Genomic DNA, 16,965 nt, shown 5'->3' on the forward strand with positions numbered 1-16,965 from the left:
GACACAATTTTAAAACTCAACCAATTCCTGAGCACTTCGACAGCGATTTCTGTGACAAAAAAAAAAAAAAAAAAAAAAAAAAACCCACCACCATCTCTCTCTCTAACATATTTTCTAATTGAAATATGCCAGCGCTCCCTTTACATTTGCATTTAGCACACAGAAAGTTTTATTTTGTCTTTTTTTCGCATGTTGTGTGAAGCTGTTCGTACACAGTCCAAAAAAAAAAAAAACAAGGGTACTTTAGGGGTCCATTTTTGTTCTCCACTGTACAAGTTCTGTGTCTATATTTGAACCTCTCTGATAACGATCCTGACCATTTGGATCAGTTGTGTGGCATGAGGGGGAAACATCTGCAACGGGCTTATTGGGGCTGGACCAGGAAACGAATAGCCAATATTGAAATGTATTGTGAAAATATAATAACAATTAAACCTGAACAATTCTTCCCAAAATGCTGCTAGACATTCTATACATGTAAAATGGGCTGTGTGTGATGGTATACTCTATGATGACACTGCATGTTACTGTTACGCAGTGGTTCTCAATTAATTTCTGTCATGCCCCCCCCAAGGAAGAGGAACACATCTCCCCCCGCACGACTATAAATTGTATCATTTGCCTATAAAATGGTTATAAGTACACCTTGGCATAACACTGTATCCTTATTAACATATAAGAGAATAAAAAAAGAGAAATATGGACCAACTTACAACAAAGAATAGCTTTAGTAATTGGACCAAAAAAGATTTAAAGTGCATCTGAATTTCAAAAATAACATTAAATCCTTAATTTAACAATAAATATTTTTTGACTGACCATGTCAAACCATATGATACTGAAAAATAAAATTACATAAAATCAATAACTAATAATGCATTCAAACTAATCAACATTATCTCAGGAACACAATATTTAAAAAAAACTTTAACCAGCAAAACAAAAATATATAAAGGATTTGTGCTTTTTTTTTTTTTTTTTTTTTAATCAAAGATGATGTCTGGATTAATGGCTACAATGAGCACAATGCACAGCTTTTCGAAGCAGGACACAGCAACTCTCGGCTCCTGCTCAATGTGTAGCCGGGACCTGTACTGTATTTTAGTTTACTGAAGTAGCAGTCACAAAGCGGAAAGATTGTTGGCAATATTTGGCAGATTTTTGCTGAAAAAAACTCAAGCAGCTTATCAGCGTGATTGGGGTGTAATGTCGTTAAGTGACACCCTAATTTATTTGGCTTCATGCTGTCCGCTACCAAACGTTTTAGACAAAGTAAGCACATCGATCTTTCCTCGTCTGCCACTGCAGTCACATTGAAGCCTAGCGCTACATACGCCTCGTCATATTTCCTCCCTGAGAATGCTCCCTGCGCAAACTCTGCCAATGAGAGCGCCACTGCCCCCTAATGTAGTGGAGGTGCAACTGCACATTATTTTAGGACAGTAAAAAAATTAAAAGGCAGGTTTCCCGAGATCAAACGCGCCCCCCTTAACGGAACCACATGCCCCCCAGGGGTCGCGCCCCACTATTTGAGAAACACTGCCGTAATGGACACATAATGTTTGTGCATTTTCTCCACTGTCAATTTGTTTTTAGATAACAAAAAGGAGTGACATTTTGATACAATGTTTTTTTAAAAATCATTCATCAATTATTGAAAACATAATAATTGACAGATTAATCGATTATTCAAATAATTGTGAGTGAGCAGCACCACAATTGTAAAAAGGTGAGCTAATCCATATGATCGATATCAGCATCGGCAGAAGTTTCATGGTTCACACTCGACGCTCACCTCTCCCATCATGGTCGTGATGATGTCACAGATGAAGTTCTCCGGTTGTTTGCTCTTCAGAATAACTTTTGCTTGAATAGCTTCTTTTTTTTTTCCTTTTAAAGAGCTCAACCAGGCATCCTGGCGGTTGTTAAAAATAGTCTTCTCAGCTTGGCTTCTGTTCTTCTTTGTGATGTTCTTTTTATATCAGGGAGATGGCTTTGGAGACCGCAGCTTGTTTTAATACGAGAGAGTCGCCTCATGGAATGTGAGGAATTCCGTCATTTATTATCATCCCGCTCGAAAATTAGAACTCGCCGCATTCCGAGCATATGATTTCAATTAGGGGAACTGGAAAATCCCAAATACAACAGCACTGTCATGCAGATTCCTCTCTGACTAGCATGACTACTATTCGCGCACGTACGATAGCATCAAGATGCTCCAGGTTTTATGTGTTTAAGCTATGCATTTGAAATACAGAGCTAAAAGCCGTATTATCATTTGCGCCCTCTTTAACAGAGAGAGGTATTTGGTCTCGACCGATTGTTGACAGCAAGCCTTAGACTCCAAGACCCACATCTTGGAGTCTAAGGCTAAGCAGTCAGGAACATGTCAAGATGCATCGTTATTCTTCATCTGCCATCATGTGATGTGTTTGCAAATTCGGATCATTCGGGTGTGTGGCATGCTTCCTGGGATTATGGTATTAATGAGGGACGGTCAAAATAATGCATTGATCGTTTAGATTTTGGTTTTCTGTAATTGATTCCTGATCAATTTGTCAAAGAATTGACGAAAGCAAGTGGAACCTCCAAGTCAAACACACATCGTAAGTAACATTTTAACATGATTAACTGTCCTATAAGTACGAACTGATACAAACGAATTTATGCATTAATTGCCCGAAGACAGCTGGGATAGGCTCCAGCACTCCCCGCGACCCTAGTGAGGATCAAGCGGCTCGGAAGATGAATGAATGAATGAATAAAAACAATACAAAATACTCTAACTCATTCAGTACCAGCCAATTCTCGACCAAGTCTGAAAAGACGTTTAAAACGTCTTTGGGAGTGAATGAGTTAATCAGTCTCTGTCTGTCTGTCTGTCTGTGTCACACACACAAAATCTCCCCAACGTGGCAAGGTAAATGAGGATCTTACAGTGACTGAGTTAATGATGAATGAGGTGCGATAGTAAACATTTTGCTGATGCAATAAATGCATTTCATTTTTTTTAAATCTAAAACTGTTTACTTCAACATCAACTGTCACACAACTGTAATATAAAAACAACTACTAATATTATGTTTAAAATTAAAACTGATACAACGGTGCGCGGTCACGTAGAAATGTCTGTCGTGTGGACGGGGCGAATGTGCCATTGCACATGTTTGTGACTGGTGATGGCGGAAAAACTCTTCCTTCAACACATAACTCCGTCAGTATTTCAATTTTTCTGTCAGTTGTCAATTCGCCAGCAAAACGCAACTTCCTCTCCGTACTGATGGACTGCCCACTATTGTTACAGAGTGTGCAAAACAACATCTCTTTTTACATATTTTTGACATCAAATGTCAGCTGCGAAAAGCTCCAGCATGTACAGGATAAAGCGATTCAGATAATGGATTGATGACTGTTACCGTTGTAATGCAAAAATGAAGGAAATGGCCTCACTGCTCCAGTACTTTTACAAGAAGGCTGAACAAGCCTTCAGAAATTGATTTATTACGGAAAGATGCAAGGGGTACAAAACCAAACTCATGTTGACATGTTGTGTAACAGCAAAGCAAACAAAAGCCTTTTGTGTGGTTGTGTTGTCTTGTTGCAAGTAATGGGTCATTTTGACATGCCTTTTTCTATGTTCTTAATTATGCGCTTTGTCTGCAAGAAATAGAGGGCAACATTAGGGCCTTTTATCGATTCGGGTTGAACAACAGTTCGGCCCGATTCATCGAATGTCTTGTTTTTTTGTAAATAAATTCCATCTCTGGTGTAGATTAGGCAAGCGCCAAAATGTCGCCCATAAGTCGTGTCACTCTGCGTAATCGCCAAGACACAGAGTTTAATTTGGCACAGACTGACCTGCACCAAAGACTGGGGTGATGATAGTAGGAAGGAGTTTCTCCACATGCGTTGGTCAGTTTTTTGTTTGGCCGTCTGACTTAAGGGGGTTGGTTTGAGTTCAACTTTATGGAGTCACGTGACGCTGGACAAAGAGGATGCCAACAGAAGTTTCGGGCAGTGTCGTTTAAGCCTATGTAAAAATGCATGTAATAGGGGGAATTATAACTGAGCGTTGTGCAAGTTTTGCATGACTTTGCGAGTGTCTGTTTGAGCACATCAACACAGGTTCTGACAGTTACTCAAAAGGTTAGTTCTGTCATTTGTATTTTAAGATTTCAGACAATCAGCTGTGCATAAAAATCTGAATCCAAATTTGCCCTGGAAAATTACATATTTGAATGGATGCAACAAGGAACATGAACTGATTAGATCAGAATGTATTGTGCAGTGTGTCGTTTCTTATATCAAATAGTAAATATCTGTTAATCTAATAATAATCTGTTTTCATTTAAAATAATGTGTCACTGGGCTTTCGGTGCATTCATTTGATATATTTAAATTGGCAATATCAAGATAATGGTGATAATCATGATGCACAATTTTCGTACTATTTCCTCTACTGCAGAGAAATAAATTGGCAAAATATTTTTATTTTAGATTAAAGAAATGGAAAATACAGTGAGGGGTTTCATCTTTTACGTAGCACCAATTTGATGCCCACATGTGGAAATTGTATTAATTGACCGGCCATTATTCCGTTTGGAATATGATGAATCTTTGGGTTGTTGTGCATTGGAAAAACATATTTAGTTTGCCGCTTTAGCGTCCTATGACGTCCTGAACATGTTGTCAAATTAATGAGATTATTTATTGGTGTCTTTAATATTAAGTTGCTTGTTTTAAATGCACATTTTTATCCTGTGTTTTTATGCTCTTGTAAAGTGTCTTTGAGTGAGATGAAAAGCGCTTTCAAATAAAATGTATTATTATTATTATTAAGTTGCTCTCTTTGTCCATTTTAATTGGCAGGTTCTGGAGAGGGATGTGGGAAGATTATTCAGCGATTTCCCAAGAAGGATTGGGATGGGACAGCCTTCCCTCAAGGGGTGGAAATGGTGAGTAATAACAATTCCGTAAAAACGAATGCAATTTTTTGGGGGGGGGGGGGGGGCAAGCGGGCGGGGTATTGTCTGATGATTGAATGAATTTGCAAGATTTATGTCAACACCATAATCAGCTCTGTTAAATGCTTAGGGAATAATAAGCGAGCTTGTGCATGATTTTACATTGGTTTTCGGACTACCGTATTTTCACGACCATTCGGCGCACCGTATTTTTTGGTGCAGTCTCAGTAAGGGGTGCTATTTCTGTATACACACATACACAAAACGCGCTGTATTATTGGGCGCAGCCAGGCATGGTAAAACATACGCCAGCTTAAACATACGGCATGCATGCACGCACGCTAAAAACACGTTTTTAAAAAGGCAATGGAAGCAAAACTGAGTTCGGTTGTACTTTATTTCGCCATTTTACAATGTACTCACGCGACTGGCACCTGCTAGGGGCGTGCCTTTAGCGTCCTCTTACACTCCCACCCTTCACTCATTGGCGGACTTCCGCATGCCTGTCGTCACTCACGCCCGCCTTTTCTCTTTATAAACAGTGTGTCGGCCAGACGTGCTCTCAGTTAGGCTTTGGAACTCGGCGGATACACTAGACGCTCCGCATTATAAGGCGTCCTGTCCATTTTGGAGAAAATTTGACTTTTAATGGCGCCTCATAGTCGTGAAAATACGGTTTTTGAATTGTGTCATTTCTCCATCGGTGAGACCAACCCACTCCAAGTGAATTCACATCGAATGGTCAATGGAATTTCCTGCCTCATTCATCAAGGACTGTTTACTCAAAAGCACTTCCTGTGCTCAGTAATTAGCAAGCGCTTCAAATTTTTTGAATAATTGACCCTCTTGGTCTTGTCTTTGGTGATATTAAGCTTTTCTTTGTAGCTTCAATCTCTGGAAGGCCATTGGGGGTCTGTGACAGAGGGTCTATTGCCCATATTGCAAACACATTCCATTGGAGCAATGCATACCTGCTTATTTGAGTGGACAAACAAAACCCCTCAATCTTTGTCACAGAATATCTGTAAACCTTTTTTGTGCAATGGATGTCAGCGTCTGTCTTGCAGTATATCAATTTTGTTCATTTGTCTTGGCTGCAGCACATTGGTAAGCTCAGTGGTCTTGGCAGTGAAGGAGCGAAAACCACATGATGACTTCTGATCCCAGTACAGCTCTTGGAAGTACTGATCATGATATACTGTTGCAGTGTTTTGGGTTTTGCTAATTCTTTAAATTGAGATCCACAATGTGGTTTTGTTAAAATGACTCAAACACCTTGGTATGTACACTTTGTTTCTTGTACCTAGAGAACAAAGGGGTGACAACTCTGTAAATGTCAATGATGGAGAGACAGTGTAAAACTTGCCCCCTGTTTAGGGATTCAGAAGCGACAGTTTCTGTTTCACTCTGGTTTTGTTTCAGTTTATTATTTTATCCAGACATATTTTCACCCTTGGCCATTTTCTCGGAAATCATAGTGTCCACGTCTGAAAGGGAAAATAGGCTGAAGCTCTTATAAGAGGCTGAAGACTTTTGTTTTTTTCGCAACATAGTCAACATTTGTGAGTACAGTTGGAGCCAATACGCTTATCAAAAACGCAGAAAACCTCTTAAGTATGACATTTCATTTTTATACTATTTGGTCTTGAAAGAGACAACTGTGCCAAAGCAACAGATTAATAATATAGTAATCACAATGTTAAAATAAGCAATAGAGCCGGTTCAGGTTCCTACTGCTGACTCTTGTCTGGAGTTTTGTTGCTCTCTGTTCCGAACCCCGCCCCCAGCTCTACCCCACCATGTCTTATGCGCCGGGTGTTTTGAGTTTGGGGAATGTCAGAGATCACAACCTGAGGTGTTAGGTTCAAGAGTGATGTCGAGAAGAACAGCAGGTGTCAAGGCCGGCGAGTTGCATAATATGAGTCAGCCATCTAAGTCAAAAGAGCAAACCATCAAGCATTCTTTAGAATTTCACTTGATGAGGCTAATTGTAGCCATACGCTGTTTTGCCCGAATGGAGCCTTCAGTCGCTGATATAAGAGATGGCCCACAATCAGGGGTGCAGGTGGGATTTTGGTACTGGGCTTTGACGGAGGGGAACAAGCTTGTAAGAAGTAATGTTAAAATGAATATATCTGCGCCCATGCCCACAATTAATCTAGCTCCCGCAGAATTCTGTGTGAATGTTGTCAAAGGGATACCATGGGCCTTTTTTCTGCAGTGGGAATTATATGCCCTTGAGGTTAAGTGATGGGTTATTTAAACACAAATGGGTAAATTGTGAGTGGGTGAGGTCAGCAGCCTGCAGGGTCTTTCAATCTAAGGCAAAAAGTATGTGGAGGTCCGATTATGAGTTCATTGTTGATGACTCTCTGAAAAGACAGATACCTCTCTTTTTAAACCAATTTAAGACTACAATTACATTTTAAGGTCTTACTCATATTTGATAATGCAGTTTCTCTTGCAATTGTTTTATTTTACTAGATCATTCAAAAACACATTGCACTTAATGGAGCCTGTAACATGGCATTTGAGTTACACGGTGTCTCAGTCTGAACACTAGGGGTCTGTTTTACAAAAAATAGCTTTGAAAGTAAGAAGAAGAGAGTTTGACAAGATGCCATGTTACTTTCCTATGTGTTAACTACAAAATAAAGCGAGAAAAAAAAAGACAAGACTACTTCCTGAAAAGACCACCAGCATAGCGTGTCACCTGCCTGGCTTTCTCCGTGGGAGCGGAAGGGCTGTAGCCTGGCTGGCTTGACCAGAGTTGACGACAAGGCTCAAGAAACTTCGTAATTTGCGGGGGATGATGGATCTATCGCGACATGAGCCCTAGAGTGGCGTTCCAAATCAGTCAGAAAATGATTTGCAACAAGGGGTGTCAGCGTGTTTGTAGTCTTGGGGCAGAATCTGTGATTTCCTTGAAAATATGAACATTTCCACATAAATTAATTGAATTCATTTTAGGTTTGGATTTATTTTGTCAAACTTCAAAGTGCAACACTGGCCTTCAAGTCGCTCTGGGTGATAAACCATGTTGGCTCTCCTTTCTGAAAATCATCTCTCAAGTATCATGTGGAGGTTTCGTCACATTTAAATATAGTAACACGGCCACATGTTTGAAAAAATCTATTTAGTTTAGTGTTTCCAGATGTCACATAGGGATCTGCACGTTGTTTCTGCATCCTTGTGAACGTGTTCGTTTATTTTGTTATTTTTTGTTCAGCAGGGTGACTTTGGCATTTCATCTTCACTATGCTGTAATCTGAAGGCCACACAGAGAGCATTTGTTTTTTACCTACTTGTTATTAGCTAGGAGCATGTGTTTTCAAAATTATTCAGTCAATGGTGCACCTGCTCCCAGTTTTTGAAATTTAACAAAATGTACATGAACACAATGAAATGCATAGATAACAGGCAAATGGGATTCGTGTGGTCTCGTCATTGTTTCGCAGCAAGTCCAAGGGTCTCGGACAGAAAGGTTTCGTCCAGAAATTCTTCCTTCATACTATTTGTTCGTGTGTGACAGTGTTTGGTTGAGTGGTGCCAAATGACATGTAGCCATCTTTGAAGCTTTATGAAGATGAACCATAGAGTTTAGCGGACCCACTCAGCAATTTGCATTTTGGCCATGTTCTGCGCCGGTATGTTGACCATTATTCGTTGCAGATTGTCTGTGCTCCATGAAAAAGAAAATGAGTCATTTACAAACAAGAAACACATCTGGTGAAAACAGCGCATGGAGTTAAGCACGCAAAGCATTTTGTGGTCACAACCGGCCCCCAGCAAACTAAATAACCACAGATGAGGAATGCACCTCCCCAAAAAAAGCGTTTACAACTCGTGCGCGGAAAATGTGTTTCTAATCTTTTCAGGCAAGTGATGATGATAGGAACCAGCTCAAATCCTCATCTGTTATGGATGAGCCATCTCTTTCAACGGAGGTCAGTACATTTCCATCACATCATACTCTGATATAACAATCCCAAACTCATTGGGTGCTTCAAAAGGATGTTTGAGAACTTGTGGGATACTTACAGTATGTTTAAGAAACCGGAACTCAAGGAATCGGAATAAGTTGCGCTAAAACGATGAATGGAAAAACTCAAAAAATTCAATGACATAAAAGATCGAGGGAAAATCCCTGTCTCAAAGCTTTGCAGGAATCTGATTTCCACATGGACTAATGTACTACTCCCACTACTCTGTGTAAAAATACATCAGCTTGATGGCAGCGAGGCAGGAGGAAAGAGTCCGCTGTAAAAGAATTAAAGCAGTGCATATGGGCTATTAATTTAATTGTCGACGATTTTGATTGTCAACATCATTGTGACTAGTCGGCTAATTGTGGCAGTCCTAATACACACTGAAAGTCACAGATAATACAGTAGAACGTGAGGATGGCGACCAAGTGGACAAAATTAACTGCTCCTCAGATGCACTTTTTTGTGTTTGATAATGCAGATTCTTTAAAAAAAAAAATCGATGGAGCAATCGGTGGAATACTTGATTCTAAAAGTATTCTATAGCTGCATCCTTGAGATTAAGAACCACTAAAATGTGTCTGACTGCAAGCTCTCCTTATGAGACTCATTTTTATTGTTAAATTGTTTTTGTTCCTATAACAAACATTTTAGTTGGCTTTGCTAAGGAAGGGGGGGAGGATCCCAAGGGGGCATGGTACAGTGCATGTACCACATGCTCTACAGTTGAACTAGATAACTGTTTTATGTTTGTGCTTGGCTGGCCTTGTGCTTGTGTTTTTGTATATTTTGTGAGTGTTGTCTTGGATACGACACCTGTGATGTTCGAATGCCACATATTTCGGTGTTAAACAAGTCTTTTACACGTAGCCTGCAGACATTGTTCAATCAGCAGACTCATTCCTGCTGTCTACACTGGGGTCATGTTTGCCTGCGGGGAGAATATATGAAAAACGACATTTTAAACAGCAATGGATAGACGAAAAAAATCTCTGTCGTTATTTTGAGACATTTCTGAGCTCCAAGTTTTTAATTGTTAAATTTTGTTGCAGTCCTTTGCAGAAGAAAAACTGATCTGGAGTTTGACATTGACCTTTTATAATTAACAAGACTTGCTGATTCACAAACTTCCATTTGTTGCACATTCCCCCTCCTTGACATATTCTAGTTTATTTATCTATTCAAGTTTGTTTTTAGTTTTTGACGGTGACCTGTAACCTTTCCAAACGGTATTTGAAAGTGCAAGTCTCAGACTTACCTTGTCAACCATTCATCATGTGCCTGTGGGCGAGATGCTTCACAAAAAATCACGATCCTGTAGCAACCCAATCAAACACGCTTGATATAGTGGTGGGTTTTCTCTTCCACTCAGGCGTTTATCCAGCCGCATACCACAGTTATGATGAGGTAGATACACCCCGTTTGAGCTGCATGCCTATGGCAACAACGCTAGGAAAGGTCCAAATTCTGTGTGTGGATGGCAACAAAAAAAGGTTAAGAATACTGGTACAGTATGCTGCATACAAAAAGACCAAGAATGCCGGTTCATTATTCGGTTGTGTACAATGCCGTACAATTACTACAAAGCAATTGAAAGCAACCTTTTACAGGTAAAAATATTTTAAGGGCGCTTTCTTCCCAATTTGTTTATATTGATAGCACATACATTGACCAAAAAAAAAAGTATATTATGAAAACTACTTGAGAAATGAACAAGGACCAATTTATTTTCAATGGCATTGCAGTTACTTGTACTGTACAACTAATACTAATACTAATTCATACTAATGAATTGACTATCAATAGGCCCTTGGAGGCTGAAGCCAGAGACGCCAGCCATCTTACGTTGCCACTATTTCTGACAACTTCTGCTATATAATGAGAGCCTCTCAATGAAGTAACGTCACAGTTTGACCATCCGGAATATATTTTCTCAGTAACGTGAATTGTAACTGACAGAAGGTAAGTTTGTATTCTGCAGTGGATTTTGTCCGGATCGTTTTGCTTTCATTTCAAGGCGAATCTTTGATTAGCACTAAGAGATATACCATCCATCCATCCATTTTCCCATCTGCTTTATCCTCACGAGGGCCACGGGGGCGTGCTGGAGCCTTTACCAGCTGTCTGAGGTGCAGTAGGAGGGGGACATCCTAAACCGATTGCCAAGTAATCGCAGGGCACACGCAGACGAACAACCATCCACGCTCACGCTCACGCTCACACCTAGGGACAATTTAGAGTGTTCAATCAGCCTGCCATGCGTGTTTTTGGAATGTGGAAGGAAACCGGAGTACCCAGAGAAAACCCACGCAGGCATTCCACATAGAGAGGCCGGACCTGGAATCGAACCCAATACCTCTGCACTGTCTGTGAGGTTGACGCGCTACAGTGGGCCACCTAAGAGATATACCCTGAAAGAGTTAAAAACCTCAACATGTTTCTTTCAGCTCATTTAATACGGCTGTGAAGCATAATGGGAGAGATGTTATTTTGATTCTTTTTTTTCTTTTTTTTTTACAACTATTACTTTTAATACCCCATCCAACAGTTCCTTGAACTCATTATTCTTACAAGGATTGTGTGTGTCCTCGGGCTTACCCCAGCTGTCCTTGGGCGACAGTACACCCTCAAGTGAGTGCCAGCCAATTGCAGGGCACAAATAGAGTATCAATAAATTATGTCAGCATGTCAGGCAGTGGAAAGGGGAATTAAGAGGGGACAGAGATGGCATTGCCTCTGCTGCAGAGTGATATTTTACTGTTGAAATTGCCTGTATCTATATCTATATAGGATGCTCAGTGCAACAATCAAAAGAGAATAAAGTATTGCATTTAAAACAGTGTATTTACTTAAGTACACTTAACTAATGAGCATACATGAGTATGTTCCACACCAGCACACAACGTAGCTTGTTCATTGCAAAAAAAATAATAAATAAATAAATAAAATAATAATAAAAATAAAATAATAATAATAAATGAATAAATATCGCACTCTGAAATTGTTAAAAAATTCCTCTGGTATGGCCAGCTTCATATAATGAAGGAATTTGACTTCACTTGACCAGCCTGTAAACGGTTGTGTAATTTCTCTTGTCGAAAATGTTGACCCCTTCTATAATGAGGATCATGGCTCCGACTTCCGGGAAGGACGCTGATGTGATCCCAAAAACTTGCACACTGCTGGCTCAATACAGACAACAGAACATTAAACAAACCTTTCACATTTGGTCATGGCTATGAGAGTTGGCTAAATTATATTTTCAAGAATTGCTTTCAGCATGATTTGGCAGAGGTCAGGGTCAGTTCAGTAGGAAAGAAGTCTCCCTTAGGACTGCAAGCAGTCATTGCTCCGACCTTGTTCTCCTTGCAGCTTCACCATAACACACCTTTGTTCATCTTGAGCCACATTATTAGTCATTCAAGCTCCCCAGCATACCGCTGACTCAAGAAAGAATGCAGCAAAATGTTATCACTTTATGGTTTGAGTCACGTCACCAGAGTTTGACATGTCGCACTGCACGTCTGTCTCATGATGTTTGTAAAACATTCCGAGAAAGTCTAAACAGTGCATTCCACATAGCAGGATGCTGTCCTGGCCAGTGGGGGAACGGGATCATGTGTTTGTCAGGAAGACCAACTCATAAGTAATCAATGCTTTATGTGCCAGAGTGATGCTAAACATACCAGGAAACAAAACTGGAGCTGTCAAGCAAGCAGGACTTTCCATGCTGAAAAGTTCTGTGAGATCACCCGGAAATGGGACAAGATGAATTGAAGCCACACGACACTGAGGGGCGCACATAGTATTTCTGTTCTTCTGGCAAAGCAAATACCATCTTGAAGCAATTGAATCACTTTTAGTGTATAACCACCAGTGACACTGTTCATTCCCCCTCAACTAGTTTTAAGGTCTAAATGAAGAGAAACATGACATTGTGAAGTTGTGGTAGAAGACCTCTGCAAAGACAAGTGCTCAGGGCGGTCTTATTCACCACAACACAATACTAGCATTATTTTAGAGGTCTGGAACCATCTGAGAGGCAGATTCGTTCATAGCATTAAAATATTTATGGAAAAAATATATATAAATATTAGAGCTGTCAGTTTAGTGTGTTTTTATTGGCATTCATTTAAATTAATTTTAACAGGAGTAAATTTTTTCTTGCAAGATTAACGTGGCACACGTCACAGCAGATGTTACGTTTTTCTATAAATAAACCAGAAACAAAACAACAAGCGCGCTGCATAGGTCCACGCACGTTTGTTTTGCCAGCCACAGCAGCGCGAGACACCGAAAACAGATTCTTAAAGAGTTTATGAATGGAAAGTTCACATTTAAAAAGTTGCCAGATTGCTCCACTGACAAGACCAAAGTTACCTGTATCGTACAGGTAAACGATGTATGCCACTGACGCGATTGTTGTTGTTTGGAACTATTTTATGTGGAAGGTTACAGTGTTCCGTGTCCACATAAATAGAGTGAGTGGAGCTTCTCTGTGTTCGTCTGACAGTGACGGTGAAGTTCAGCGGTGCAGTGGTAGCGACCTAGCGAAAATAAAACGTCTCCAGTGTTGTCATCAAACCAAGTATAGTCATCCGAAATGATGTCTACTCAAAACCGTAAAGAGACTTCTGCACAAGAAGGACCAACAGAATCAACATAGCCTGACTGCTCTGTTCAAAGCAAACTTGAGAAAAACGAAGTATGCAACCATGGTTTAAATCCACTATAGGCTGAGTACTAGTTTACCTTAGATGTGCACTTTATAATGTTATATTGCTCTGTTTTGATTCCATAAAAAGAGCTGTTAAAGCAGCTATTGTGTGACAAAATATTTTTTCACTGTTGTTGATAGACAGTAATATTGTGTGAGAGATTATGTGTGAATAACTGCTCCAAGTGAAAAATGTTCATGTAAAATTGAAAATCAAAATTATTTCAGTAAATATTTTCCTTTTGCACATAGAAAACTGATTCATGATGTTGATGAGAGCATTAAAATGGGGAAAAATAGGACAAAAAATATATAAAAGGAAATTCTGAAACGATAAAAAATGTGTTATTTTAAATATTTTAATCGTTTGACAGCTCTAATATCTATTTTATATATATTTATACTGTATATAAAATATACGTTTTACAAGAGGTAGGCATGGGATAGTGCCTTCCTCTGCTTGCTTGTGAAATTCTGAGCTGTAAACCTCTGTAATGACAAACAAATCCTTTTAGATGGCATCATTGCATTGCTTTGGATTTGAGATCAGTACAGCTTTTATGTAGAAGATAACGATTAGGCGGTGCAGCTTGGCACATTTATTATGAGGGAGTCTAAGTTTAGGCACCTCACACTAAAACAGAGTATCTATGGTATATGTCAGGTATAAACAGAGTGAGTGCGTGTCGGGGTTATAACAACTCCCATGTAATAAAGCCACTGAAGTTCAACTTAAGCCGTGCAGTCAGTGTCACTCATGGCATGTTTCATTGTTGGCAAATGTCTTAGTTTTACTGACAGTATTTTTTGCACAGTCAACTGTAAGCCAAATCATGCCACTTTTCCACCCCAAAAAACTGTGCTTAGTTGGTGCTCAACAAGTTCTTATGAAGAACGCGTTTGGTTTTCCACCAGCAAAGAGCCAAGTAGGAGGTATGTCATTACGTCATCGTAAAGCGTCCAAATGTCACCGCTTATGTCGACATTAACCCAAGAGCTCCTGCGCTAATAATAATAAGAATAAATATAATAATGTGCTGAAAGCACCTACCAGGCAATTTAGCATAGCATCGATTATATCTAGTATTTAACAGTCGGGGACATGCAATCAGCAACCTCTTATATCTTTCTTAATCATTGTTTATTGAATATATATCAGTGCACATCTGCGATCAAATATTCTGGTGGAACACAACTGTGAAGAAGTTCACCGCTCAACATTTTGTGCAAAACTTCCCGTGTATCCAGGGAGTCATTCCTCTACATCTGCAAGCGTCATTATAACCCCACCCCCCGGCCCTTGATGTAGAGGATGCCAGAACCCAACAAATAATTGGGGGCATTTTAAGATCCTCTTAAAGCACCAGAGCTTGAGTTTAGAAAATTTCGGTGATGGAAAAAGAAAGAACTGGTGCGAACATGGGCGCTGGCCCGGAACTAGCACTAACACAAGTGCGGTGGAAAGGGGCCATCAATCATCCTTGTCATCATCAAGCTCTTTAAAGTAGATGCTGTAAAGTTGCCTTTTTGGCATATATTCCCAATTCCAAAAGATTGTTCAAGAAATACTATGTTAATATTGACCCGAGAGAGATGTTTGAGATTCTTTTTGGAAAAATATCTCTAGATCCTTTTGGACCAGTCTTCGTCTCTGACAGCAAAATAACATGGTGGAGCAATATATTATATCCATTTTTGACATTTTTAGTTCTCATGGCTAGACTGTAGGGCTCTTGGGATGACCGTGTTATGGGGGTGTCAAACCTTTGACAAACAGCGAAGCGATTGAAGAACTCTATGGTTACTGGCTTCCTTTTGGCTGTTTGATGAAATATGATTTCATATTTACCACATCCTGCCGCTGTCCCAATAGTTAATAAAGAGACATATCAGCACGAGAAGATTCAGTCAACTGTATTGAAGCAAATCATCGCATCAGCCATGTTCAGGCAGTTGTTGTGGAACCAGATGCCTCCTACTTGGTCCTCACATGGGTACCAAAATTACCAAGAAAGAGCTTTCTATTAAAACACTTGAGCTATTTGTTTCTGACAGGGAATCTGTAAGCGCAATCAAATCAACTGTAAAACATGTGACCCCAGACATAGCACATAACTTTCAAAAGTAAAACTTTGTGGAATGATGTGGGGCCCGGTTGAGGAACGGTATTACATATAGTTTGATAAATATTAAAAGCAAACTTTCAACCGCTATGTGCGTCATAAAACTGTTGCACTGTTGTTTTAAGCCATTGTATACCATGTGCGTACCATCCGCTCATCATTTGGAAAGCTGTGGAATAATTAAAGGCCTCAAATGACACGTGAAATGTCCTGTTGTGTTCTTTTTTTAATTTAAATTGTATTTATTCTTGGACTGATCATACTCTGTGTAATCCCACATTAAAAACCTCCCCTATGAGTGAGGAGGAAACGTTGTGCTATAGAAGTGGAACGAATAATCAAATAACAAAAATAAATTAGATTATAATTAAATGTTGGAGGAAAACCTCTACCTCCTGGCTTTGCAGTGATCATTTTCCCCACACGGTCTAATGTTAATGAGAACTCATGCACCATGCCGTGTAAAAATACGTTGTCAGAATGGCAGCAAGCCAGGAGCAAAGACTGCATAAAAGACGAAATGTCGAAAGTTTGAGATCATTTTTCACTCTTAAAAAGAATATTCACATTCCAATGCGTTGACTGCAAAGCAGAACTAACTGATGCAAATGTGCAATCTCTAAAAACAAAGTGTATATGTGAAGTCTTTTATTTATTCCTTTTTTTTATCATTCAATTAATTACAATTACAATTAAGACCACAGGCCAGTCATTTTCAACAATGAATATTGTGTGCACCGTCTCACCCACACAAACTCTCGGTTCAACCAAGTTCACAAACAAAAATATAATCATGTTTTTCTCTTACTATGCATGTTGCTTAACGCTTTAGTGGGACTTCTGGCATTCCTTCTCTTGAATAATTCTCTTCAAATCTGGCTTGTATTCCGTTGTTGCCAAAGCAGGCACTGTCTGCATGCGAGCTGCAGCGGTTACTTACTACTTGGTTCAGCTTGCCACATTGGGCAGGGGTAGTCAAACTTTTTTTGACCGAAGATCGTCTTTTGAAGCTACTCCCGCGATCGACCCGATCTCGCACGTGCAAGCATATACACACGCAGGTGCGCAACCAAGTACACATGTGCATATCCACCCAGGCACGCCACGATGATCAACAGCCGTAAAGGCCCAGAAAATGAACGAAACCGAAACCTACCGAGACGCAAATCTCTCTC

At 39.8% G+C, this 16,965-nt stretch overlaps 2 protein-coding genes and 1 long non-coding RNA gene across 6 annotated transcripts in view; 2 read left to right on the forward strand and 1 right to left on the reverse strand.

Annotated features, from left to right (window-relative positions):
* LOC127599620 (uncharacterized) overlaps positions 1-16,965 on the reverse strand; it is a 115,673-nt gene that overhangs the window by 67,838 nt on the left and 30,870 nt on the right. The gene's annotated exons all lie outside the window — the stretch shown is intronic.
* lyve1a (lymphatic vessel endothelial hyaluronic receptor 1a) overlaps positions 1-16,965 on the forward strand; it is a 105,605-nt gene that overhangs the window by 36,371 nt on the left and 52,269 nt on the right. The gene's annotated exons all lie outside the window — the stretch shown is intronic.
* The window catches only part of sbf2 (SET binding factor 2), a 91,720-nt gene that overhangs the window by 5,527 nt on the left and 69,228 nt on the right, over positions 1-16,965 (forward strand). For all 4 annotated transcript variants that reach the window (XM_052063578.1, XM_052063579.1, XM_052063580.1 and 1 more), the window contains exon 2: positions 4,870-4,955. In XM_052063578.1, coding sequence (XP_051919538.1) covers positions 4,870-4,955 — 86 coding nt within the window. The remainder of the gene's footprint in view (positions 1-4,869; positions 4,956-16,965) is intronic.

The sequence above is a fragment of the Hippocampus zosterae genome, chromosome 4, assembly GCF_025434085.1.
Source record: "Hippocampus zosterae strain Florida chromosome 4, ASM2543408v3, whole genome shotgun sequence".
NCBI classification, from domain to species: Eukaryota; Metazoa; Chordata; class Actinopteri; order Syngnathiformes; family Syngnathidae; genus Hippocampus; species Hippocampus zosterae.